This window comes from Chenopodium album, chromosome 3, assembly GCF_948465745.1.
Source record: "Chenopodium album chromosome 3, dcCheAlbu1.1, whole genome shotgun sequence".
In the NCBI taxonomy this organism is placed as follows: Eukaryota; Viridiplantae; Streptophyta; class Magnoliopsida; order Caryophyllales; family Amaranthaceae; genus Chenopodium; species Chenopodium album.
The window spans coordinates 71,132,228-71,153,862 of NC_137836.1; the positions used below are offsets into that span (position 1 = coordinate 71,132,228).

At 35.0% G+C, this 21,635-nt stretch overlaps 4 protein-coding genes across 4 annotated transcripts; 2 read left to right on the forward strand and 2 right to left on the reverse strand.

The window, feature by feature from the left end:
• Nucleotides 1–5,850: 5,850 nt before the first annotated feature.
• Nucleotides 5,851–6,687, forward strand: LOC145625297 (glutathione S-transferase T3-like). Its single transcript, XM_081678357.1, has 2 exons — nucleotides 5,851–5,878; nucleotides 5,969–6,687. Exons 1-2 carry the CDS (start codon nucleotides 5,851–5,853, stop codon nucleotides 6,685–6,687), a joined length of 747 nt encoding a protein of 248 aa, XP_081534483.1.
• A 765-nt stretch (nucleotides 6,688–7,452) lies between these two features.
• Nucleotides 7,453–8,261, forward strand: LOC145625298 (uncharacterized). The gene is made up of 2 exons (XM_081678358.1): nucleotides 7,453–7,959; nucleotides 8,088–8,261. Exons 1-2 carry the CDS (start codon nucleotides 7,453–7,455, stop codon nucleotides 8,259–8,261), a joined length of 681 nt encoding a protein of 226 aa, XP_081534484.1.
• A 3,233-nt stretch (nucleotides 8,262–11,494) lies between these two features.
• On the reverse strand, nucleotides 11,495–12,047 carry LOC145625300 (uncharacterized). The gene is made up of 2 exons (XM_081678359.1): nucleotides 11,994–12,047; nucleotides 11,495–11,932 (listed from the first exon to the last, which is right to left on the reverse strand). The coding sequence occupies exons 1-2, from the start codon at nucleotides 12,045–12,047 to the stop codon at nucleotides 11,495–11,497; spliced, it is 492 nt and encodes a 163-aa protein (XP_081534485.1).
• Nucleotides 12,048–13,672: 1,625 nt separating this feature from the next.
• On the reverse strand, nucleotides 13,673–20,739 carry LOC145615737 (kinesin-like protein KIN-14I). Its single transcript, XM_081670774.1, has 19 exons — nucleotides 20,050–20,739; nucleotides 19,280–19,446; nucleotides 19,044–19,187; nucleotides 18,654–18,893; nucleotides 18,473–18,544; nucleotides 17,931–17,999; nucleotides 17,724–17,823; nucleotides 17,455–17,579; nucleotides 17,289–17,370; nucleotides 17,075–17,170; nucleotides 16,793–16,966; nucleotides 16,590–16,696; nucleotides 16,304–16,484; nucleotides 15,956–16,115; nucleotides 15,617–15,870; nucleotides 15,357–15,520; nucleotides 15,073–15,267; nucleotides 14,194–14,687; nucleotides 13,673–14,015 (listed from the first exon to the last, which is right to left on the reverse strand). The coding sequence occupies exons 1-19, from the start codon at nucleotides 20,165–20,167 to the stop codon at nucleotides 13,883–13,885; spliced, it is 3,075 nt and encodes a 1,024-aa protein (XP_081526900.1). The 5' UTR covers nucleotides 20,168–20,739; the 3' UTR covers nucleotides 13,673–13,882.
• Between the last annotated feature and the right edge of the window lie 896 nt (nucleotides 20,740–21,635).

Below are 21,635 nucleotides of genomic sequence, written 5' to 3' on the forward strand. Positions count from 1 at the left end.
GTGGGAAATATAGATAACACAATATCGTAGGTCGAGGGATTCTGACGGAAGCTGCAACTGCCAAATAAGATTATTCAACAAAACTTAATTAATGAAAGTACTCAACTAGAGAGAGGCCAATTGTAGGGAATAATTTCAAGCCTTTAAATCCCACTAGCTTGAACCCCACTGTGATCATACACTAAAGTACGGTGGCGTCCAAAAGGGAAGAAGATAGAGCAAAAGAGTCGCTAACAAGTTTTTAAGGAACTTGTAAACCGTTCATAGGATGAAGGTTACACCCCTTAACGATCCAAGAGATCATCAACTCTATAAGGTCATGAACCAAATAAGGGTTTGGGGATGAAGGTACAAATCCAACCTAAAAGAGATTGAACCTGCCCTAATAATAGGCCTCTACTTTATTCTGCTCGTATTCATGTGCGCTTTCTGACTAACATGCAATCAATAGGATTAACCCTAAACCTGTTTAATCTATGTTGGTTGAATTTAACGCACAAATAAACTATTATTGGCGATCACTTGAATTATAATCACATTAACCTAACAAGGTTATTAATTATCTTATTAAGCGTTATTACAAGTACAAATTCCCTTTAAACATGCATAAAGGTGATCAAGCAATAAAAATAAATATCATCAAGCAACATAATAATCATAATAATAATAATAATAATAATAATAATAATAATAATAATAATAATAATAATAATAATAATAATCATGTTCATGTTAATATTAAAGCATAATAATAATAGCAAGATCCTAGGCATGATACTAACAAGATTAATAACAAACCCTAGCATGTCACTAAGCAATAAAAATCAAATCTTTAATCCTTACATGATACTAACAATCATGAATATTAGGAAGAATAAAAGGCATCATAGCAATCATATTTAATATTAAATTTACCCTAGACATGATACTAGGAATATCATAATAACAATATAAACATGATTTCTACATCATAATATCAATTAAACCAATTAAAATACTTACTTTGATGCCTCGTACCTCTTTCTAATAACAAAATACACACGTTAGTAACTTCAAGAAAAATAATAATCAACCAATTAAATTAAATAATTGAAAGAGAGATTTGGGACCAAACCCTCATAAATTAAACCTTTCACGTCTAGGGCGAAGGCAACTTCGAATATGGCTAGGTGTTTCTAGATCTTGTGAATGCGGAATTTTGTATGAAAACAAGTAAGAAAGAGATGAATGAATTTAAGAATGCTAATTAAAACTTATTGTTGATGATTCTTGATTGTAGGTGAATGTAGATGATGAATTGGTGAATGAAAACGGAGTTTTTGATATGATATTTATAGAGAAAATCAGCCAAAAAGATAAAATTAACAAAACAGAGTCTGACGCTCAGGAAACGAGGTTGGCGCCAACCCTGGCTAGCTGGCGCCAGGCACCAATGGCTAGCGCCTGGCGCTAAGCCTGGTTCCAGGCGCCAAGGCCTGGGGTTGGACGCCAGTCTTGATTCTAACGCGTTTTCGAAAATCCGATAAGTTTACCGTACTGGAGGATAAAATAATGTAATTTCTTCGAAAATGTTATTTGATTTTGATTAAAACTCTGAAAAGTCAACAAAGTCAACTTATCAATGCTAATTGAATTAGAAATGAAAAGAACCTTCTAGAAGACTAAAACCATTCCTAATTGCATTAGGAATGATAAATCATATTAGGCCCTCCCCTAGATCATTGGGCCGCACATAAAGCTCAAACCGAGCCCAGTTTAGTAAATTGGCCATAACTTCCTCAATATTCATCGGAATTGGGCTTATAATATATCGTTGGAAAGGTCTTTGCAAGCCCCATCCAACTACACCATTATTGGACCCATATCATGGACCAACCAAACTGGATTGGCTGTTTTCTTAAAATAAAGTTTTCAAAAACAGAAAGAAGAGAAAAGAAATAAAAACTTTCCGCAACACTAGACCTTTCCACACTTTCGTTTCATTCGATTATGATTCGACGTGAAAGGTACTCATCACTGGGTTTGGTTTTGGGGAGACACAAATGGGTGTCTACACCAATCCTTCTTCTCCTTCTCAAGCCAAGAATGCAAAGACACCTACTACTACTACAAGTTCACATTCTCTTTACTTGTACTGCCTTAACAGATTTTGGTGAGACATTTTCACTTCATTTTCCTGAAAATGAGACTTCTTGAGCTCACTAAGGATTTTTTCCGAAGGCTTTTGCTTTAAAGGGTATGTAATAACTTATGTAAATAAATAATATATAGTATTACCTGAGGGTTACTGTGTAGAATTTCCTTTTTTTTTAAACGTGTCATAGTATAAACGGAGTGTTAGAGTAGTCTTCTAAATAAATGTATTATTTGCTCTAATTAATCCACATGGATAGAATAGAAGAAGTTAGATAGGTTTATATAGCTTGATACGTTGGTAATTTATTCTCATTATGGTAGATGTTAGGGTTGGTGAGTGCACAACGGAAGCAAATTAAGATGTAGATATCTATAAGATAATTAGGAGATAGGTGGAGGCAAGATAAGTAGTAAAAATAGACACACGATACTGTGTGACGACGAGCACTTTTATTCCATTATTTGAAAGTAGGAGAGTATAAGTATTCTTTTAATTAAGGGTTTATATTACAATAGGACTCTCTCTATATTACTCTCTAAGGAGTATTACAAAGTAGGAATAGTGGATTTGTAAAAAAGTAAATAGTACAAGGAGGTGTAGTATGTAGGAAGGCTTGTGTATGGTATGGCTTCTTGTGTTGTGTTGTATATCATGATTGAATGCCCATGACCTATATTTATAGGTGTAGATGGAGCTTGGAGGAAATGGGCGGAATATTTTAGAAATTCCTCCATCATTCTTGTATCCATAACGTTCTAGAAAATTCACGAACCATGTATTATATTCTAGCTAATAGCTTCCAATGTCAATAATGCTCTAGAAAAATTCAAGTGGGATATTATTCTAGAGATTCCAGAAGTCTCTAGAATATGCACAATACTCCACCAAAAAAATGGGTTTATAAAATTTGGGCCATACCCAACAGTAGAATAGAAGTAGCTTGTTTATATAGTTTGGAACAAGTATACGGAGTATAAGTTTGATATTTCAAAATTAGAATCGTTAAAATATTTCATACAAATGAAAAACTTCATTTTGCATTAAGTTGAATCAATCCTCCTCATGTAAGTCTCTAAATTGAGTCGCTTTCAAGTTAAGTCTTTTTATTTTAAAGAAAGCTACAAAAGATAATGATATAGACGAGATTTGATATTATATTTTGGATAGCACCCTTAATACTTTTACAATTAAACTAGTTGACATCCACAAAGACTTACTTTGTAGTTCAAAGTGAGTGGATGTGGTAAACTACTAAACTTGTAATTTGTAAAATCTTGGGGACTTGTTGCTTTGCAGTTCGATCGCGCGCTCTCATATGTGCACTAAGAAGAGTTTTAAACTTTTATGCACGGTAACAACTAACAAGCTTATTGTTTGTACCAAGGTCTCTAATAAATGACGAAGATGTTATCAAAATAAAGAGCATGGTTTTGTTTTCAATTCTTTGCTGGAATGAAAATAAACACTTGATGATGATAATTGTCTAGGAGTTATTAGTGAGATGAAAAGTAATTCCACACTAAATTAAAGAATAACTTCATGAACAATATACTTTGGGGTAGCTCACTATTGTAAATGGTGACTTGTGAGTAACTCACCCGATGAGGCACTTCTCTCTTCCAGGTAACTAACAACATTGGACCGTGTGCATGAAGTTCATTATTTTAATTTTTTTTGCTTTTTAATTGTGTGAAACGACGTTGTTTTGCATGAAATTGCCTGTTTTTTATGTGTGTCAATACACTACAATGGACACTTGATACCATTTGAATAAATGTAGCCGTTAGATACATGCATGAACATTTGCCAAATATTTGTATAGATTTAAAAGTGTGAAATATCTTATAACGGTAATAAAAAAAAAGGAAAAATGCACTTTAATAATCCCAACTATTGGCGATTTACTTAGAATAATCCCAACTAAGGATTATTTTCTAACAGTCCCAACTTTGCCTCTTATTTTCTTCCAACGGTCCCAACCGGTCAACTATGGGTCAACAACCTGTTACAACAGGTCACATGCCACATGTCAACACACGATTGGTCCAAAATAAAAAAAAATCAAAAAAATAAAAAAATTAGAAAATACAAAAAAAATCAGAAAATTGAAAAAAAATAAAATAAAATATAGAAAAAAATAGAAATTTGAAAAAAAAAAAAAAAAAAAAGAAATTCAAAAAAAAATTAAAAAAAATCCGAAAATTACAAAAAAAAAATAAAAATCAGACAATTAGAAAAATTTCAAAAAAATTAATAAAGATTAAAAATATTTATAAAAAAAATTTAAAGAAACAAAAAAAAAAACACCCAAAACCCACCCAGCCACCCCTCCCACCACCCCGTAACCCTAGCCAGCCACCCTCCCTCCCCTTCCCCCGTCGGCGGCCAACCCCTTAAACATCCAAAATGGCCGGCCGACACCCGCGCCTAACTCGAAAACTATCCGGTCGGCCCAAAATACCCCCGAAACCACCCCCCTCACTATTTCCTGACCCCCATAACCACCATCTCCTCTTCTCCGACCCTCGAAACAACCCCACCTCCTTTCCCCCACCGTCAAAACGGCGGTAAGGGAAAGGAGGAGGGGCTGTTTTGATGGCCGGGGAAGTGAGAGGGGGTGGTTTTAGGGGTCGGGGAATAGCGAGAAGTAGTTTCGGAGGGTGGTTTTGGGTCGGTCGAGTGTTTTCCGATATGTGTGGGTGTCGGCCGGCCATTTCGGGATGTTTTGGGGGTTGGCCGCCGGCGGGGAAAGGGGAGGGAAGCTGGCTGGGAGGGTTTTGGGATTTTTGTTGTTTTTTTTTTTCTAATTTTCTTATTTTTTTAACTTTCTGTTTTTTTTTTTTTAATTTTCTGATTTTTAAATGAATTTTCTAATTGTATTTTTATTTTCTGTTTTTTTTTAAAAAAAAAATTTCCGCTAATTTTCTTTTTTTTTTCCATTTTCTGATTTTTTTTTAATATTTGATTTTTTTATTAATTTTATTTTTTCAATTTTCTGATTTTTTTTTGAAGTTTCTGATTTCATTTAATTTTCTAATTTTTTAAATTCTAAACTAATCACGTGTTGACACGTGGCATTTATAAAAAAATTTAAAAAAAAAATACCTATTCAATAGGTTACCGGTCATTGGGACCGCTGGAAGAAAATAAGAGGCAAAGTTGGGACTGTTAGAAAATAAACTTTAGTTGGGATTATTCTAGGTAAATCGCCAATAGTTGGGATTATTAAAGTGTATTTTTCCTAAAAAAAATCTATATTGCTTTTCAAAAAAAAAAAAAAAGTATCGTTGAGTTTGTCATAATTTTTTCTATAAATAGAGTCCAATATTGACATATTTTTCACAAGTAAATTTTTACCTTTTCTCTATTAACCCACAACATTCAATTTTCATATTGTCTAAATCTAAAAAATATTAACCCTACTTATGGATCCTAATAATCCAAATCAAGGAAATATTTTTTACTCCCCAAAAAATCCAAATTACCAAATGAATTCCAATTCTCCAAATTTTCAAGCTAATTTGCAATTTGACCCAAATACCCTTTCTAATCCAAATGTTCAAAGAATGTAATATTATAACATTCCTAATCGGCCAATAATACCTCCAAATCAACCATTGTCTAACCAGTTCCCACAACAATTTCCAAACCAATTTCAACAACAATTTTTGCAACAATTTCCCCAAAATTATTTATCTAGTGCAACGTTTCCAATGTCTCAACATTTTGGTAACCAACTAGGTAATAATCCAGAAACTCCTGAGGGTGATGGAAGTAGTAACAAAACTCCTCCCTAAATCAATGCTACTGATGATGACAATGACGATGAAGAGGTTGACGTGGTAGATCCAAAAGAGATTAACAACGCTTCCAGTGGTAAATGGGGAGCACAAGAAGATGATGCACTTGTATCCGTTTGGATTCATTGTGCGCTTGATGATCCAGAAAAGGCGACAAATCAAACTTTAAGGGATATGTGGAAAGGTGTATATGCTTTGTATGAGCTAGCTAGGGTAGAAAAGTCTTTTGTCATACAACGTAGGACTTTGAGAGCTATGAAATGTCGATGGGGTAGAATTAACAAAGAATTAAATATATGGTTTGGTTGCTACGCAAAAGCACAACGTAAAAATGGGAGTGGTACCAACAACCACAATGTTATGACTGATGCTCAAGAAATGTATAGAGCAGCACAAAATGGAGCACGATTCACTTTACTCAGTGTGTGGGAAGAGCTGCGTAAATGTGATAAATGGAGGCCAACAAACAAGCAAGTGCAGGAAACCAGTGAAAGTGGTAGCTCCAAAAGGTCAGAACCAGATACTCCTACAGATGACGGAAGGCGTGGACGACCCGATGGGGTGAAAATGGCTAAAAGAAAAGGTAAATCAGTTGCTAGTTCTGGAATTAATAGTTTAGATTCGTTTACCCAAGCCCTATCAAAGATGAATATGATAAAAGAGCAATACTTAAATGTTGATGAGAAGCGAGCAAATATAGCAAAACAAATGTTGGATTATCAAAAGGAGCAAGATGACATGAAGAGATAGAGAAAAGAGGAGAAGAAAAGGTTCAAATTATTCAGTGTTCTACTTGCAAAATCACACCTCACCAAAGATGATGAAAAACTTCTTTAGAAACTAAAAGAGGAATTTAGCCATCTCTTAGGCTAGTTTGAGCGTCTTTTAAATTAATTTAAGCTTAAATTTGTAGTTTGTCTTAAGTTGTGATGTTTAGTTTATTAATTTGTAATGTTATGGTTATATCCTTTACTGTTGTAATGGTTTTATTATTTATTTCAGGAGTGTTTTATTTAGTTATTGTTATATCCTTTAAAGTTGTAAGTCTTTCATCTTCTGGAATGGGATGTTAGACATTATGTTGCAATTGAATGGCAATTTGAGAACATTATCAATAATATTATATATCTACTAGATTAGCGTTTTCCCATACAATTAATTGTAATTGGATAGAAATCTAATACTTTATCTAAACTCTGATCGTCTAGGGTTGTGTGCATTAACTTTAATTGTTATTAGATGGAAATCTGGATATCTCATCAGAAATCTCATCATCTTGAGTTGTGTGCCCATATACTTATGAATTTCTATATATAGTGGTTTACCTTTGTAGTTAATATATGCAAATGAAAATACCTTTTGTTACCAAAAAAAAAAAAAAAAAAAAAAAAAAAAAAAAAAAAAAAACCCTAAGTGTAAACACTTGTTTCTACTTTCCCTTTGTTTTATTTTTTTTATTTTCAAAAATGGACTTTGATTCAAATTCATCAAGTTCAGGAGTTCGTTTATGATTATATGGTGAACGAATATGTTGAGTGGAACGAATCAATTACTCAACGACGTAAAGAAGATGAATTGATTGAGGAACGAAGCAATCAATTCTGTTGTTATCCCTCTTGTGACCTCATCTTTTCAAGTTCCATCCACTCATGTGTGAAGAAAAAAAGGGAGTATGTACCAAGAGACCGTGAAGATGTTGACTCGAGGTTATACAACGACTACTTTAGTCCACAACCACTTTACAATGACGCTATGTTTCGTCGTAGATTTCGCATGCGTAAACATGTTTTCCAGCGTATTGTTACAAAACTAAGTGAAAGTGATGTATATTTTCAACAAAGGCCTGACGCTACCGGAAGACTCGGTGCATCTGCATTACAAAAATGCACAATAGCTATGAGGATGTTGGCTTATGGTTCAGCAGCTGATGCAGTTGACGAATACCTCAAAATTGCAGCAAGTACAGCTAGAGAGTGTCTTGGACACTTTGTCGAAGGGGTTATCTCAAATTTGGACAAGAATATTTGAGGAGGGCGACACCCACAGATGTAGAACGAATTTTTCGTGATAGTAATGTTCGTGGATTTCCTAGTATGTTAGGGAGCATTGATTGTATGCATTGGGAGTGAAAAAATTGTCCACGTGCTTGGAAAGGAATGTACCAAGGAAGAAGTAAAACAACAACCATCATTTTAGAAGCAGTTGCATCACAAGACTTGTGGATATGGCATGATTTTTTTGGCACACCAGGCTCCTTTAATGATATAAATGTCCTTCAACGGTCGCCAATGTTTGATGATATTTGTGAAGGTCGAGCCCCATAGGTTAGTGATAGGCTAAAGTCGTATCATCTAATCAAAAGTAATTCCTAAAACCACTAACTAAAATAGATAGAGAAGTAGGGTCGAATACACAGGGAAACGAGTCTTTCCATTCCTAATTAATTAATATAATCTAGATTATAGAGTCACTATATTATAGATATGATGAAATTAAACTAAAGGAGATAAAAGTAGAGAGAAACCAATTAATAAAATCCTAGGGTATAGGTTCACCAATAAACAATATTCCAGGGGAAAAAACATAATAATCAATCAACAATGCATCAATTAATCAGATCATAAAGGGCTTTCGCTACGCATTACAATCAAAGAGTTAATTTACCGGTATTAAATCTCATCTCTCGAATCTCGACTTAACCATTTATAAATTAGTCCACCTATTGAAACTAGACCTAAACATCAATTCTCATCTCTCGAATCTCGAATTAATATTGTCGAACTCATGCATAAAAGATCGGGCCTAATCTAGTCACAGAGCATTAAATCAATCAATAGGAAATTAATCTAGCATTGATAATCAACAACAATAAATTACCCCTTCATATTATTTATGGATCCCCACAAACCCTAGAAAGGAAACTACTCAGACATAATTAAATATAAACTAAGAAAAACAATAAATTAAAGGAAACATGATGAAAGAATTAAAGTAAATAACTGAGATTAAAGTAGGAGAAATTGTTACCAAAATAATCAGAATTAAGGAGTTGAGTTAAGAACAAAGTTGTAGAGAGAGAAACTAATCTAAAGCTAAGTAGAGAGAGAAAGTCTAAGAGAAGAAGTTAAACAAAAATCAGTTATATCGTACTTAAACACTCTAAAAAACATTCCTAATTAGAAATTAAGTGCTCGTCAAATCAGTTGCTCCAAAATCACGCGCCTGATCGGGCGAAGGGTCGCCCGATCGGGCCCGCCTTTTTCTTCGCGTTCTCTTCTAAGCAGCCGCGCCCGATCGAGCTAATGCTTACCCGATCGGGCGCGCCTTGGCCTTTCTAGCAGCACCTTAATTGCGCGCCCGCCCGATCGAGCCCGATTCCACCTCGAGGCTTGGACTTCGATTGGGCTCCGATTCTTCGGCCCAATCCGGATTTCCTCTTCGGGTCTTGAATACTTGGTCCAAATGCCCCGGTATCATATATACCGAGCCCTTAATCACCAGCTTGATAACTCTAACCGGCCTTGGGCTTCAAAAACAGTCGTGCTCCTCCAATGTGCGTAGTTGCTCCATGAAAACCCGAGAAAATGCTCCAAAAGTGCAATTTCCTACAAAACTCAAGCAAAACTACGAAAACACTAGAAAACACCAATTAGTAATAAAAGTGGCTCTAAAGAGCCAAAAACACTACTAATTATGACCAAGGGACGGGGGTAAAATACTATATAAATTAGACACATCAGTTAGTTTCAATGTTAACGGCAATACATATCATATGGGATACTATCTTACAGATGGTATATATCCAAAATGGGCAGCATTTATCCCAGCAATCAAGCTTCCACAAACCTCTAACAAAGATTATTCACATAAAAGCAGCGCAAGAAAGTTATCGCAAAGATGTTGAACGTGCCTTTGGAGTCTTATAAGCTCGATTCGCTATAATACGCCAACCAGCTCTTGCTTGGTCAACAGAAATCTTATGGAAAATTATTATGGCATGTATTATCATGCATAATATGATTGTTGAAGATGAACGAGAAAGTTATTTGCATTAAGATGCATCTGAATTTATCGCTGACCAACCTCAAAATGTTGGTGAATCATCAAACCAAGGTGAAAACGAACTATTCATAGTGAGACGTGGAAGATTAGACAAACTAAGTTCAGTAGGTTATACGGCAAATAGAAACAATGTACGAAACAGAGAGATTCATATGTCATTAAAGAAAGACTTGCTTGAACATATATGGCGTCACTTTGGTAATGAATGATGGTAACTAGTAGTCGAAGAAAGCTTTTTAGTTTTTAGGATATTTCCGTTATGTTTTTTCTTATTATTATTAATCCAATAATTTGATTGTAACATTGTTGTTTTAATTTATATAATTATTTAATGTATGTAGTTATTTTAATAATTTTGAAAATACTCATGCTCAACAAGATTAATTTAAAAGTTTTTAGAAATAATAATTAAAATATAAGATCATAAATTAATTGTTTTTGTAGGCATTAAAATATTATCAAATTAAGTATTGTATGTAGTGACTACTTTAAAACGAAGTAATTAAAAGTATTGAATTTGTTAACATTAAATCACTATAATTAAAACATAATAATAATATTAATAATTGGTGGGGTATTGATGATGTAGGAGAGAGAATTGTGGGGTAACTCACCATTGTAGAAAAATTAGAAGAGTGACTTACAATGGTAACTCATCATAGTGGGAAATGATGTGGAGATGATGTGGAGTAAAAAGGTAAGAAAGAGAAAATGGTGAGCTAGCCCACCAATGTGGGTGCTCTTAGTCTCACAATAAAATACTATAATATCATCTTATACAACGCGATGTCAGAGCATAGAAATAGAGACGAAAGATGAGATCTAAGAGCATCAGCAATGAAGAGTATGCAACAATCCTTTCCCAATTTCTCTCCTTTCCTCCACTTGACACATCACACTCTCTTTCTTCCACATCACTTCCCATTATCTCCATCCTTTTACTTATCCTCTTTCTTAAATATTTCCAACATCAATGAGTATCCTTTCCCATATACTCTCTCCTATTTAGATATACCCCACCATATATTCTCTCTCCTATTTACACACTTAATTATTATTTTAGTTTGTAAAATATGTTTATTATTATTATTATTATTATTATTATTATTATTATTATTATAAATCGAACAAAAATACGACAACTAATACATTTTCACATTAATATACAAGATTAGTAAAATACGAAATACATGAATTAAAAGACATAAATTAAAATTTTGAAATACACGGATGAAAATAAGCAACGAAAATAACACACATAATTTAAAATTATTAAAATGCTAATTTCCAACCGAGCTCCTTGACCTTGCCCATAAATGCTCAACCAAGTCGTTCTTTAATGCCTCATGAACTTGTTTGTCGCGAATCTCCCCTCTTGAAGCTATCAATCTACTAAAATTATCAGGATCATACTGCCCAAGAGTTACGGTAAATGTTGTTGCATTTGTGGTTGAGGACGACCCTTGCATATTTTAAGGTTGTTCTTGAGCGAATTCTAGAGTGGATCTTTATAGTTTAAATATGTATCACGCTCGTCTTCAACTATCATGTTGTGGATGATGATGCAAGTCATCATGATTTTCCACATCAACTCTACACTCCATGCCAAAGCAGGCTTCCTAATTATTGCAAACCAAGCTTGTAACACACCAAATGCACGCTCAACATCCTTTCTAGCACTCTCTTGACGTGTAGTGAACAATTTATCCTTTAAGGTTTGTGGGACTGCAATAGCGTCTATGAATGTCGACCATTTTGGATAAATCCCATCGGTGAGATAATATCCTTTGTTGTAATTATTTCCGTTAATAGTGAACAGAACTTGTGGAGCACGATTATTTATTATATCATCAAACACCGGAGAACGCTGAAGTACATTAATGTCGTTGCAGGATCCATGCGTCCCAAAGAAGGCGTTGGTGTTTTTGGTTTTCTGAAATAAGTTACCGTTAACAAGTTATAGCCGTTATAAAGATTTAAGTCACAAAAAATACGTGACCACTCTCGTTGTGACAAGTGTCACAAGATAACTTGTACATGTTTGCCATTTGACCGTTGGTTTTTGACGTTGGTTTGGCATTTTGCCTCCATCAGACACATTTCCCTTTTTTTTTTTTTGTTTTTTCTTTTTCTGTTGTTTGCTTTTGCTTGCTTTTGCACATGGAACGAGGCATTGTTTCCTTTCCACAGAAAGGAAATGCTAGTTTATTGTCCAAGAGATGATCCTTTTAGCTACTTCGGCATTCAAGAGGAATCTAAAAAGTACAAAAAAGGATGGCTAAAAGGAGAGTAATCCTCTCCATTGCTGATGCTCTAAGGCTGCCACTCTACAATCTACACCATATTCACCCTTTATCTTACCACATAAGAATGTTGATATCTTCCAAATCACATCCCATACAAGTGCAACCAGCCAATCCACCACTATATGACACAGTAAATACTTAGTTTTTACGTGCAGTGTTACATTCTTATATTGCGGATTGCACTACTTGCTGTAGCCTGGTTTCTTCATCTGCTTCACTTAGCTCAGTGTTATCATTGCTGGTCTGAAGTTATACGGGTCGCTCTATAAATAAAACAGCTGGAGCATTCTTCCGCAAGAGCTGAGACAATTGCCACCCAAAGTCACCACTATAACTTTATAAGTCATTATCAAGGATAGTAGAAAATACAAGGGACTGCATGAACTTGCATTTTTGAGCATTCATCCCCCTGCCATTACAGAATATAGTCTACTCTACTGGAAATTCATCAGCTCAGAAAATTATGAGCTGCCACATTGGTTTCCTGGGAGGGTAAAGATTTGATTCTATCACAGTAAGCTGTACTGAAATCATATTTTACTTCAGAAAGTTCTCAGGCTCACATCTGACTTATATGGTTCGGCTTACTCTTCAATGTTCTGCCTATTACCGGTATCTCATGTTTCAACACTTTCAAAATGAATTCACTAAGTGAAATAAAGAAGCTTAAGTGCATTAAAATGCCTTCACATGAACAGCCATCATGTCTACTCTATTGGCACACATCAATAGGAGTTACCAAGCACTTTGGAATAGATCAATTGATAAATGAGTTATTGACGTACAAAGAACAAGGGTAATATAACAGCATAGTCCAGATTATGATTCTTTTCAAACCAAACTAGATACCCATATTGTGTATGGATATTGGATAGAGAAAATCAAGCCTGGAAAATATAAGTCTTCCGGAGGCTTTGCTTATCTACAGCTTGGGTAAAATCTCCTTTAGTATACAGCAGACTACAATGTAAGGCAACCCCAATGTTCAAATACATGCCTGACTTTACTACTCTGGAGCATTAACAATAGCCACGACACTGATAAAAACCCACACATGTCAAGGTGAACTTGGGTTAGGTGTCCTACATACTGCACCCTCTTCAGCATAGATTACAACAGAACAACCACAATAGCTCATAAATCCATGAACAGACAAATATGAAGCAATCAGGTAGTAAGATTTATTTACTGCATTTAATATGCAGCAATTTCTATGGGTATTTGTAACAGAGCTTATTCATAGATCAAAATCAGTACAGCATGAAAACTGTGAAACACGCCTGATACAGTTAGAAAGTGCACAATATGAACACAAGTGGAACTCCTCTGCTTTTTAGCTTCTTAGTTTGTATACAAATTCAAGCAACTGGAATTATTGCTCAACTGTATATAAGTAACAAACGTTACAAAAGAACAAAAAAATATATTGTATGTCACACAGCTCTCTCTCTCTCACCCTCAAATACTGAACAACCACCAAATTTCGACGAAGGGACAAAAAAAACACCCCAGTAAAAAAGATCGGGAAAAAAAAAATGAAGGGGCAAAAGTTACCCTTGGACAAACAATCAAATTATCTACTGCTTTCTATTTCCAATTCTCCGTTTTGCTTCTGCTGATGTTGGTTGCTGCCTTCTATTTTTTTGTATTTGACTTCCGTTTGGTAGCTTCTTTGATGGTGAGGGGCTTAGAGCAGGAATCATCGACTTGCTGTAATCGTAAATATTGCATTAGCATGCATGAAACAGTATGATTAGATGAAGATTTTGATGGGAAAAAATAGTAGTGTGAACAAAAGTTCATATTTTTTGAGCTTTGAATAACAAATTTAGAGAAGCATTAGTGACTTTCTTTTATACAGTGAAGTTAACTGCTAGTCAGTGCTTACCTCAAATCTGGACTCTTAGCAGGCCTGCCATCAAGTTTCTTGGACTTTAACCCAATACTACCATTGGAAAGTGTAGGGAGTTTACTATGATTGAATTGCCACAACAAATCTGGCTCAGACGAGTCACTTGTGGCAGCATCAAGCTCGTCCAAGTCATCTGCATTAGTCACTTCGAACTGATTACTTCCACTGAACATACTATACGATTGTTCTGAATATAGTTTGGTGTCTTCTGGAAAATATTTTGGGTAGAAAGAATCAGCCAAGGGTCCATTTTCTGCGGTTTCCCAACATAAACGAGTCCCTACTTTCGGAAGTGAATCTTGTTTGTTTACCATTATCTTGTCTACCCATTCACCAGAATCAAGGTCCTTCTCATCGTATCCATACTTTTGCCCAGGACTATTTACAGGGGGCCATGGAGGTGAGTTTTTCAACATTTCGTCGAGATCAAAGCTTTGCCTTTTTTGTCTTGACGCAGACTTGTTACAGACCTGCAAATTCAAAGATTAGATTCTCCAACAATTATATTCTTGTCTAAGAAAAACCAGCATGACCTCTTCCATCATATCATCACAAACACCTTTTAATTGCAATTTAGAGTAGTAGTATTCAGTCTGTCTATCTAGCTTTTTGTTACGGAGTATTTAAACAAAAATGGCTTATGCAAAGAGGTGTCTCCATATGTAATGTCAAAACAAGAAGGTTGGTCATAAAGAAACAACCACTCTGAACTTATAAGTAAAACACAGCACGTATAACTTCAGTCAGCTCCAGCACTACAAAATCACGACACTTGTACATTTTATCCCTTTCATATGCTCAATTTATAATGATGAACTTTCTTAGCAAGATTCATAATGTAGCCATTATAATTACCTCAAAGTTGGCTATATCTCCCATTGATTGTTGATGTCTACTCACATCAAACAATGTTCCGCCATTTTGATTGGTACGAAGGGGAGAAGGAACATCAGCTTTCCCTCTATATCTTTCAGGGCTGCTGGATCCCGACTGGTGAGAACGAACAGATTCTGCATCCTTCCTTGCCAAGGCTGCCTTAAGAGTGGCAATCTGAAACAGATGCAAGAAATAAAATATGAGAAGTGTATAGGTGAAAACACTGGTGAAGCATGCTATGAATACCAAAATCTAGCTTTTACCTGCTCCTTGAGCTCCTTCACATCTGCACCGTCTTTATTTACTCGTGCAGCACCAAGTTCAACAGTGGCTACTCTCTCTGCAAATTTAAGCGTACTTAGACTCTCTCCTACAGCTTCAGCTTCAGGACTTATGTGAACAAACATCAGTGTTTTGGCTTGCCCTCCTGCAATGACATAAAATCTTATCAGCCAATAAAACACATATAATTTGAGAGTTGAAAAATATTATGCTGGTTGTAGTTAGATAGTTAAGACATGACCTAGAGAATCTTGGAGCAGTTGTGTTAATTTGCTATTCCTATATGGGACATGTGCGTTCTTTTGTGCCAGCGAAGCAATCACATCTCCTAAAGCTGATAGAGATTTGTTGATGTGTTGTGCCTCTTTTAATCTGTCTCCAGTCACCTCTGATTTGTCTACCCTTTCACTACCCGCCAAGTCAACCAGATGCATACAGCCACGCAGTATGTTGCCAGTTGTCAAGTCTCTCCCTTGAACATGAACAGTCAAACAGCTGCAGATCAAAAAGATCACAAGTTCAGAATTAATACGAGTTCAGAAAGAGAAACCAACACATTGAAAAGTGTATAGTTCAACACCTGTGAGAACGACTACTACGGTCATTGAGTGCTGTTGCACCAACTGCTCTGTTGCGATGTCCAATATTCATCAGATGAATGACATCAGATGTTGATGATACTGGAACAAGACTTGCTTCTGGGACATTGAGTCCGTTCTGAGAACTGTTACGAATTTCTAATGTATAAATGGGTTAAGGAAAATAGCTGATGGTAGAATGATCTTGTAAGTATTGAAGTATGTGGTACAAAATCAATTATTAATGAATGTCCAGTAAGTCGAAAGAACCATGTAGTTACATCTCAGCAGCAAACGTACATACCCACAAAAGAAATGAATTCATGACTATTCAAAAAGTGAAAAAGGATATCTTTTATTAAGCCCGTCGCTCACAAGAAGATCTCTGACTTGCTCATTGTATATCTCAATCATCTGGACAGCAACATCATAGCGAAAGGTGTCTTTCCTCTGCTCTGCGAGATAGAACAAGTCACCCAAAGACCTGTAGTTTACACCTTGACTCTGCTCTGTGAGATCTTTTGGTCCAGACTGAAAATGAAGATACAAATAAAATATAGGGCTCATCAGTATGTTTGGAAAACAAAATTAAAATAGGAGCTTATTAATAGAATATCAGTTTAAACAATAGATTACCATAGTAAATGTTTTTCCAGAACCTGTCTGCCCATATGCAAATATACAAACATTGTAACCATCAAGCACAGAACGAATCAGTGGCTCCATATCTGAGAAGACTTCAGCTGTATTACATAATGAATGACATTGAGTTAGAAACTTTCTGAACAAAGAAGAGAAAATGTTAATAGTATTACATTTAAGAAGGGCCAAAAACTAACCCTGTGTTGCTGATGGACCAAATACTTTGTTAAAGCTGAATGATTTGAGACCTTTTCCATGCTTAGAAGGTGCTCTGATGGTAATATTCCCTTCCTCAAAGTGATCAATAGAACTTATAAAGCTTGAATTCCCACTTAAGAAAGGCCTCACTCGACAATAAACCCTAATACTCCCTATTACGAGGATATCAAAGAGTTAGTTTGCTTTAAATAGGCCTAGAAGTTTATCATTACTAAACCAGAGAAAGAATGAACTTTAGGCAAATGTAGCATTCAATTTACCCTTGAGATCTTGTACTTCATTGTACAACCTACGGTTTTCTTCAAGAACCTTGTGATACCCACTAGCAGCTTGAGCTAGGCTATACATGTGTGAGCCTAACAAAGGCAACATCAGCAAGTTTTATAAGTCATAACCCTCAATTTAATTTCCTCATTTCACTTATTTGATACAATTTGATAGGAAATGACCAAAAAAGCAAGCATATCACCATACCAAGATTGTGGAGATCCTCTTGGAACTTTGTTTGTATAAACTGCATGCCAGCTTTAGTTGTACGAAGAGTGAGTTTCAACTCCTACAAAGTCAGTTAGCACCAATAAGAACCCTCAAGATGGATGAAAGTTCATGCTAACGAATAGAGACTACATCAATTTCTAACCTGGACATCTCTTCCTTGACGATCAACGATCTCTTTTTGCTTCACCATTTGACTTCTCATTTGTTCAGCATTAATTTGATTGCCACATAAGCTCTCTTGCTTCTTGGTCAAAGAGTAGCTTCTATCTCCTACCTTCAGTATGGCATTAAAAGATGTCATATAAAGAGAAAAGTACTAATACATGAAGCTAAATTTGTCTCAAAGCCCTTTCATACCAAAAGTTATAGTGTTACTTTAACTTCACATGCATATATTCATTAAGGAGATACGATCACTTGCCTTAGAATTTTCAGAAGACATCTTTGAAAAAGGCTTCTTCCCATGTGGTGCAGAAAATTCTTTTGCTGTAGCTTGGCTTGGTTGATAAGCCTTTAGTAACACAAACAAGGGTGGAAATTCAATAAGCTTAAAAAGACCGGCAAATTTTAGAATAAATCTGTCGCACAAACGGTTCTTTTAGAAGCCTATCTACATACCATATTGTTTTGCGAACCCATGCGTTGCTCGAACTCCTCCACAACCTTACTAAGAACTGATTCAACCAACTGCATTGCATAAAAGGCTAAGTTCAGGGAAAAGTACTGGTTAAGTTGACGACACTGTAAATGATGATTATAAAGTATATATATCATCACAAAATATTCAATCCTTTTCAAACACACAGGTGAAATAAGTCAAGAACTAATAGCTTGCCTATGGACATTTGCCACCTGCCACCGTGGTTAGCAACACTTTCTAGAACTAATAACTGAAGCATTGTAAGCATCTCCACAGTTTTTTTCTTTAAGTGTGTGCCTCGAATGGCAAAGTTGATGAATACTCGGTGACAGAACACTTTTATGTTGCCAATAACTGTTATGCTAGTAATATTGAAGTGAGTGTGCACGCACTATCATGGACATTAAAATGCGGCTCTTTGTTAAAAACTCATAACAAACTCATTTACATTGCCGCATAACCAAACAAGGATAAATCTTTATAACTATGTCATGCTTCCTGCTAATACATCCAAACTAACCTGTGGGACTTCTTCAGGCTTCTTATCCATTAGAAGTGCTTGTACAAGTGAGCTCAGGGACTGAGAACTTGGCTGCAAATAGGTGGAATAAGTTGTTACTTGAATGCTATGGACATAGTAACATTTAAAAGCTTCAACGCCCATAGTAAACAAAAGAAGATGGCCATTATTTTGCACTAACCAGTTTGTTAGTGTCAATGTCGTGAGAAAGTGCATTCAAGGATTTATCAGTCATTGATGGATTCCTTGTCAGTGAATTTGTGAAAGGCTCCGATTTTGTACGCACAAACTGTTTCACCGAAGTGGTGGTGGGTTTCACATTTCCACTAAATTTCCAGACTCCAGTTCCTCCGGCTTGCTTCCATTCATGATAAGATTTGAGAGCTAGAACAGAATTCACCACCCTTGCTGGTATCCCTCCCTAAAAACACAAAGGCATAAATATTACAAAATGAGCAGACCAGCTGAAATCCTTGTTCTTATACACTACAGTTTTAGTTATAATGATCAGCACAGCGAGGCTTTTAAATCTGCAAGACATCTTAGCAGCAATAGCATACTAAATCCTTACTTGTTCGAGATCAGATGCCTCGAATGTAGGAAGTCCCATATTTTCTGCTGCTACAAGAAAGTTCCTAACATTTTCAAAGTACTGATAAGCAGATAAAGCTGCTCCATCAGGAAGAGAAGCAGAATCTGCAGGACTCTCCACCACCTACAATTGTGTCATCCATTACATATCAGCAACATTTCAGAAACACCCAGATGAGCAAAAGGCGAAAAAGAAGATCAGACAAGAGCAACAACCTTTGGCACAGCACCAGGTTGAACCCTATTAAGGACAGTGCAAAGGATCAATCCACTTCTCAAACCAAGCCTAAACTCTTCCTCAGATGGCTCCGCCGGTAAGTCTCTGGCGGCGACAACCCCTACATTTTTCCTAAGCCAACTAGCTGCTTCATATCTTCTCATTGCTACATAAAGTACATCAATGAATTTTCATTTAGCAATTTAGCATCAAAAAACACCATCCCCCAACACTATTCATTCTACAATATAACAAAATGATCCCACAATTTTATACAATTCAATTCAACTAATATAAGTTTGAATTTCACCGAAATTATCATAGTACATACACAAAAGGCCAATTAGTTAGGGTATGATTTAAGAAGAACTGATCCAAAGCCTAAATTGCACACATTAATTGAACTTTAAAATAAGGAACACAATTTGGTTTCACAAATTAAAAATTCTCATAAACTACGACTTCATAAAAAGTATAGACAACCCATATGAGTTAGTAAAAGTAAAAGCAATTCTAAATCCTTGATCCAAAAAAACGGGTCGACTACATGAACCAAGAATTTATTTCCCGTGATCGGGTCACTTCTATCTAGTGTTACATACTTACATAACACTTACAAACACATTTTTTTCGTGTCATATTACGAGTTATAATTTAGTACAACCATTTTAACACAAATCAAATCACATTCATATTAACAATTTGAATAATTAACTAATCAAAAGGAAAAAAAACATGAAATAACAATTAAAAACAGAGGAAATTATACCAGCTTCCTCAGCTCTTCTGGATTCTAAATCAAGACCTTTGAGTCGATGTCCATGTTGTTGAAGAACATCTTCAACAACAGAAACCACACTAAACGATAAAGCTTCACTCGTCGCCATTAAAACCCCACCAAAAATATTCCCAAAAAAAACAAAATTATAAAATCCCAAAAAAATATATCAAACACCCACCAACATTAATCGGGAAAAAATCAAAATCAAATCAAATCTTAACAAATCAACCCAAAAGAAGACAAAATGGGCAAGTAACTACAACAACCCAACTCCAAAAACTCCCAAAAAAATTCAAAAAAAATCAAAAAATTCTTCAGAAAATCTGTATTTTGTCAATGTTATGTCTGATTATAACAAAATAATCATCTGTGGTTGAAAGAAAAAGATGAATAAAAAGGTAGGTAATAAAGAAGAGTCGAAATCTTGAGCGGTTAGATGATAGAGATTGGAAAGGGTTGATTGATGGATTGATTAATTGATAATCTCTTGCTTTGAGAATACTACAAATACAAAACTCAAAATCTCTCTGAAAAATGATGATAATCCGCCATTTTTAAGCTTTTTAATTAGTATAAATTTGATGAGAGCTGTTTGAGATTGCTTTATAGTTGTAGTAAGATACCAGAGTGTAGTGTGAGAGAGGGAGTTGTAAAGGGGAATATTGAGAAACGAAGCAAAATCCGAAGCAAATAGAATAATGGTTAATTATAACTGTATTAAGGAGTGGGTTTTTGAATTTGAGAAGTGTGTTTATTTTTGGGGGTGTCAAATTAACGTCTTCTTTTGTTTGATGGTCAGTCACTCTCATGGTTGCACCGTCTTTCTTGTGTGACTTGCACGCTCACTTTGGATATACAAGTGAGAGAGTTTGAGGGAGTACATTTGTGTTGTGTAAATAAGTCAAGGTTTGACATTGGGTCGTGTCGGGTTTATCGTACACTGTGTCTAGTAGTCGATTATAAAAGACTAAAAAGAGTGTATTTAAGTCATATACTCCCTCCGTCCCTAAATTACATTTCTACTTCTCTGTATTATGTGAGAGATTAATGCTAGAAGTAGGAATGTAATTTTAGGACAAAGGGAGTACGTATTAAATATTAATGTTTATGTCTATGTTTATTCTCTTTCTTATGAAAACTAGCTATGTTATTTTTCACTCAATAAGGCTCAATTTTTATTACTTTATTTTTGCTGAGTTGAATGGATTTCGTTTGAACTAAAAATAATTTTGCTGAAATTGAATTGTATTAAATTATATCAGTAAAGTAGATTTGAATAATTTTTATGCTCAAATCATTAGCAGAAATTGCTATATGAGATGAATTTCAGATCAAATTGTTTATTCAAATTTTAAAAAAAAAAATAAAATTAAAAAAAAATTATACGAGTAGTTGTTTTTACTACATTACTACTAAAATTCTTTGTGACGTGAAAGGGAATAATATAAGGCTTTTTAGATAGGAAAAACAATATTAAATAAATAAAATTCAACTTTAACAAATATAAGTTTTACTCAATTATGATTAGAAAAAAAAAAGTTAAAAATAAGGGGAAGATAACTAGGCTTATATAT